Source organism: Glycine max, chromosome 13 (assembly GCF_000004515.6).
Source record: "Glycine max cultivar Williams 82 chromosome 13, Glycine_max_v4.0, whole genome shotgun sequence".
Classification (NCBI taxonomy): domain Eukaryota; kingdom Viridiplantae; phylum Streptophyta; class Magnoliopsida; order Fabales; family Fabaceae; genus Glycine; species Glycine max.
This window is the reverse complement of record NC_038249.2, coordinates 27,616,513-27,622,512: the sequence shown is the minus strand read 5'-3', so window position 1 is coordinate 27,622,512 and position 6,000 is coordinate 27,616,513. Positions and strand designations below refer to the sequence as shown.

Below are 6,000 nucleotides of genomic sequence, written 5' to 3'. Positions count from 1 at the left end.
GTATTAAAACAAAAAGTTAAATGTTACCTAATATTTTAAGGATATTAGTTAAAAAATTTAAAATAAAAATATTTCTATTCGTAGATAAAAATTATGCTTTTATGATTTATACAATAAATATATATTTTTAATTTTTAACCAATATTTTAAGAAGACTGATTAACAAGATCCAAGAAAAAATTATCCATAAGAATAATAAAAACCGATTATCAGTATTTATAAAAAAGTTAAAAAATATACTCTAGTAACTCTCAAAAAGATACTAGTAGGATATAAAAAGATCCGTTCATTTTTTGTTGTTGTATTTATTCGTTATTAATCTTTCATGCAACGTTTATTAAAGTTCAACTGCATTGCAATATTTATATTTGCATTATTATTACTCGCGCTTTTCAGACTTCAGTCTTCCCCACCCACAGCTCATTCTTTTATCTTTCACTGTACTATTCATGTTGTGCACCTTGTCAAATTTCTCTCGAGTTTAAAGAATTATTATTTTTTCTCGAGTTAACACTAACATTTTGTCACAAATTATTTATTTTTCTCCCAAATATATGTTTTCTTTTACGATTTAATTAGTCTTCAAAGGTTGTTTTGGTTTAGGGTTCTCCTGAGATTTAGAATTACCTGAGGTATTTGTTCATAATATGATATAGGATAATATGGTAGGATATGATTAAAATACATTTGGAATATGTTTTATATATCATATAATATTTATAAAATATAAGATGGATGAGATAAGATAAAATCTTAGTCCCCTTACTTCAGAATTAATTTGTCTAATAATGAGAGCACGAAGAGACTAAAAGTATGAGATCGAGATTTGATTGAATGACTTTGATATGATTACATCTAACAATGCTGTAATATATAAATAATTTGGACAGCACGTGTTAAGTTTGAATGGTGGGATGACGAATTTTATTTTTCTCATACATACTATACACACAAAGAGTGTAATATACGAGTGTAATCATATATGACATGATATATTTGAATATAAGAATCAGTGGACTAACAATCAAGTTTGACATATTAATAAGGTTCTTGAATTTCTCTTACACATGTCTTGTAATTAATTTTGAAAGTTTTGTTGAAGAAGTTAAGTTCACTTTTTTTTTTATTGTAACCAATAATATTACAAATCTTTACATGACATATTTCAATAAGTTATTTTCTAAGTTCAATACATGTTTAGTACTTTTTCTCTTAAACAAGGCATTAAAATTTAGTTTTGTAAATGTAAAAAAAAGAGGTTAAAAGATGTATAAATTTTTAGTTTAGTAATCAATTTTATTATTCAACAACATTCTGTAAATATTTCTCTAAAATTGTTTCATTTTTTTATTAACACAATAAAGCAAATAATAGACATAATGTACTTATGTATCAATAAGCATGGAAGCCTGCAATAACATACTCCTTCTTAAAGTAAAACAACAACAATGATAAGTCATTTTAATATTATTAATCATAGTTTGTACGAGTCACGAATGTGCTAAGAAAATACTAATAATCATCCATGGAAGCCAATAAATATAAATCAAAAAATTTTCTTTGGTGGACTAAGAACTAGTTGTAAACCGAAAGAGCTGTGTTAGAACTTAGAAGCGGCGAAGGAAGAAGAAGAAAAAAAAAAAAGGAAAGCGACGCAGAGTTTAATTGACTAATATATACAATGACAAGTACAACCACAAAAATATACCATTAACTATAATATTGTTAGCATTAGACTATTACCGGTAATTATAATTATAATTAATAGTAATTAATATTACACGTCTTCTCTTTCTTATTTTCTTCCTCTCTCTGTGTCTGTCCTTGCGACAGAAACAGTGAAAGAAACCCCAGCAAACGGGATTTGTATTGCAGCAACAAAGGTTAGGTTGGCATTTGAGTGAAAAGCTTAATCATCCCATGGAGACCAACAACAAACAGCAGAAGAAGAAGTGGTTTATTCCACTGGTTCTGTCTCTACTACTGTCCACCCTGCTCATACTTTTTTCCATCTTCGTCTCCTCCGATTCCTCCTCCCTGCTCTACCTCTACCGTACACGTGGCAGGGTGGAGGAGCCTCGTTTCGTGGAGTCAAAGCTGAGGTTGTCCGCCACGTCATCCAGTGACTCTGTTCCCAGGATCGCGTACCTGATCTCGGGGTCAATGGGCGATGGCGGCACTCTGAAGAGAACCCTCAAGGCCCTTTACCATCCCAGGAACCAATACGTTGTGCACTTGGACCTCGAAGCTTCTTCTCAAGAAAGATTGGAGCTTGCAAACTTTGTGAAGAACGAACCTCTCTTTTCCAAAGTGGGCAATGTTAGAATGGTTGTTAAGGCCAACTTGGTTACTTATAGGGGACCCACTATGGTCACTAATACTCTCCACGCTGCTGCCATTTTGTTAAAGGAAGGTGGACTCTGGGATTGGTTCATCAATCTCAGCGCTTCCGATTACCCTTTGATCACTCAAGATGGTACCCTCTTTATTTTTCTCTCCCTTGACTTTGTTTCTGTTTTGATCAGTCAGTGTTTTTCTTTTTGTTGGTTTCTGTGTGTTTTAGGGAAATTTTGTTGATTTGTTATCTGTTTTCAGTTTTGTGTTAATTGATTTAAATGCTGCTTTTTTGTTTTTGAATGCATTTCTGAGATGTGATGTGAGAACCAGATGTGTATCTTGTTGGTAATTTTGCTCCGAGTTTCTGAATTTTAAATTGGTGTGATCTGGTTGCAATCTGTGTCCAAGTTGTTCCATTTGTTGGTTTGCTCATCAATGAGTTGTTTGTTTTTGTCAGCAGACAGGCTTGTTCCCCTCTCTCTCATGTTGTAGCCCGGGGTGGTGGGGGAGGAGGAATACCAGGTTTCAGTTAAAAGTAAAATTGCTTCCAACTCCACTAGTTTTTCATTGTTGCTTGTTCATTTATTAGTTAATCTTTTGAAGAGTAACCACTAACCACTATGCCATGTATATTTGATGCATAATAATATTCGTATTAAATAAATAAATTTCTGTTATGGATTTTATGATGATTTGCTAGTTAATTATACTTAAATCTGTAATTTGTTGAAACTTACTAGAGAATGTGAACTGTGAATTATGTTACCCTGTTTTCACAATCACCTGCTACATCTCTTTTGCTCAACAGATCTGCTGCACACACTGTCATCAATTCCAAGACACCTTAACTTTATTGAGCACACCAGTGATATTGGCTGGAAGGAGTAAGTTGTTAATCCTTTCCTTCAACCTGTGTTTTATTACATGATTCACTTCATTTTCTTCAAAAGTAACATTCAATTTTGTGAAATATCAAACATATCTCTAGTTTTTAAGTAAATCTTCACTGTTTTTTTTTTTCAATAGAGATCAGAGAGCCAAGCCTGTTATCATTGATCCAGCTCTTTATAGTGTCAATAAATCTGATTTATTTTGGGTGACAGAGAAAAGAAATGTTCCCACAGCATATAAGCTGTTTACAGGTGAGAAACTTGGAATCTGATGCCCCTCATCTTGATTAAATCTCTATTTTGTTATTTTTCTCTTGCCACCTTTATTATTTTGCTCTTTCAAATATGTAGAATGTTTCAGTAGTATGAGACATGTAACCCTATAATAAATTAAAGATATTACATAAACCAAAAGAGCAGGGGGGAAAAATCTGAAAATTGAAGTTAAACAGCCATGATGGAAGAGAGAGAGGGGGGTAGAGTAATGATAGTGTTGTGAATCCTACTAATAAAGATGACTGCAGTAGCCTGTGGTTTTTAGTATAATTACCCAGGCTTACAGCACCTTTTCACCTTTCTCCATTCTTTTCCTTTTCTCTCTTATTGCTACAGTTTTCACATCTGTCTGGAATTCAATATCCCATATGTCTCTCAGGTACTGATTGCCATTAGTAATCCTAATTATGCCTTTGGCAAACATTATCATGAGCAGTGTATCCCTTACCCATAAACTCATATCATTCATACAAGGGGTCTAATTGCATATGCTTATTCTGGTGTCCTTTCCCTCAATTTTAAGTTGACAAATGCCAACAGGTGCACTAAGGACATTGGTTAATTGAACAAGAGAAGAAAGTATTCCTGGAAAAAGATAACATTTATTACATCAAATATACAAAAATCATTTAATGCTTAATTTTTAAAGTAATTAACAGCATTTAGTGAAGTGTATTAAGTCATTTAGGTGCACCTTAACTTACGTCATTAGGCCATTTGTTAGCAGGATCCTTTTAAGTTTGTTTCAACATGAAGCCATTTGCAGCTAAACTCCCACATGAGATCACCTAGTTTACTTGAATCTATGAAATACAGCATTTTATCATCTCAAGTTTTTTCAATAGTTGTCCATAAGTGGAAGGCTTAGAATCCAGCTCTATGCTATCTAAGTTTTGCTATACTACTTGATTTTGCTCAGGTTCTGCCTGGATGATGCTCTCTCGCCAATTTGTTGAATATTTGTTATGGGGATGGGATAACTTGCCTAGAATTGTCTTGATGTATTATGCCAATTTTCTATCCTCCCCTGAAGGGTATTTTCACACAGTCATCTGCAATGCTGAGGAGTTCCGAAACACCACTGTGAACCATGACCTCCACTTCATATCATGGGACAACCCTCCAAAACAACATCCACATTTCCTTACAATTGATAACTACCAGAAAATGGTTGACAGCAACACTCCCTTTGCTCGAAAATTTGGCAGGAATGAACCACTCTTGGATAAGATTGATACTGAACTCTTGGGACGAAATGAACATGGTTATGTGCCTGGCAGGTGGTTTGACCAAGCAAATCCAAACATCACCGAATCATATTCTGCCATAAGAAATATCACTGAACTTAAGCCTGGCCCTGGGGCAGAAAGGCTTAAACGCCTTATCAATGGTTTGTTATCATCAGAAGATTTTCACACTAAGCAGTGTTCTTGACACCCAGGTTTAAACACCTTGCTATGGTCATTGCTGTTTTTCCATCACTCAACAGCAACAAGCAAACAATTATGATGTCCAGTTGACATCCGAGGTTGTTCTGAGACCAACAAACACGAAATATGAGAAGACAGATCAGAAAACATAAGGAACCATTTCTTCAAAACCACGGCTTCCCTTCAACTTCTACTATTTTTACACAAATTTTAACGTGACCACACATTTGTAGTCAATATGTATCCATTGATTCGCATGATTTATTAAATTTTATGAATGACAAGGACTTGTCATCAATGCAATTGTTGTACTCCTTAGAATGTCTTTATAGCAAATAAGAGATTCAATTATATAATACAGGGGTAGAATGCCTGGTACGGTTAGGCTGAAAGTGCACAAGTCCGTGAGAAGTACTCTCCTAGTCTTTTATACAAGGACATGCTCAAGTAGATGCCACTTATTTTGCCTTCTTTTCTCTCTCCCTTTTGTCGAGTTATTACCCTCATGAGTTGAGGTACATTATTTTCTTTTCATGAATGAACATTTGTTAAGCCGTTAGGCTCTTGCGAACAAGTGAAAAGGGAGATCATTTACTATTAGACCAATTAGTGCCCTCTAAATTCAGCATGTTGATAAAAGAATAAAGCAACTTGCACTTTTTGTGCCTGTGCATTGGAGGGTAGGGATCATCTGCAGGGAACCGATCTACATTATATGGCTCTTATGCTGTATCTTGGTTTCTTTTTCTTTACTGTTTTTAACATACCAGTGTTGGCTATGTTTTCCTTCCCCTTTCTGCACTTCTTATGCACGAACATGTATTTTATTACATTTTTAATCAATGATTATAGCATCAAATTTTACTTTTAAAAACAAACTCCTCACTTTAAAAGATTCATTTTGTTTTCTTCACAGTTCAAAATTCAAACAGTTGACAGTAAACTAAAAATAAATAAACAAAGGCTTAAATATGTTTTTAGTCTCTTAAATTTGAGTAATTTTCTTTTTAGTCCTTTAAATTTAAAGTTATTTTTTTTAATTCTCAAAATCCATAAAATACTCTTTT

At 33.7% G+C, this 6,000-nt stretch overlaps 1 protein-coding gene across 1 annotated transcript; it reads left to right on the top strand.

Annotated features, from left to right (window-relative positions):
• Positions 1 to 1,716: 1,716 nt before the first annotated feature.
• LOC100789736 (beta-glucuronosyltransferase GlcAT14B) lies at positions 1,717 to 5,390 on the top strand. The gene is made up of 4 exons (XM_003542634.5): positions 1,717 to 2,476; positions 3,146 to 3,221; positions 3,364 to 3,479; positions 4,423 to 5,390. The coding sequence occupies exons 1-4, from the start codon at positions 1,921 to 1,923 to the stop codon at positions 4,935 to 4,937; spliced, it is 1,263 nt and encodes a 420-aa protein (XP_003542682.1). The 5' UTR covers positions 1,717 to 1,920; the 3' UTR covers positions 4,938 to 5,390.
• The last annotated feature ends 610 nt before the right edge of the window (positions 5,391 to 6,000 follow it).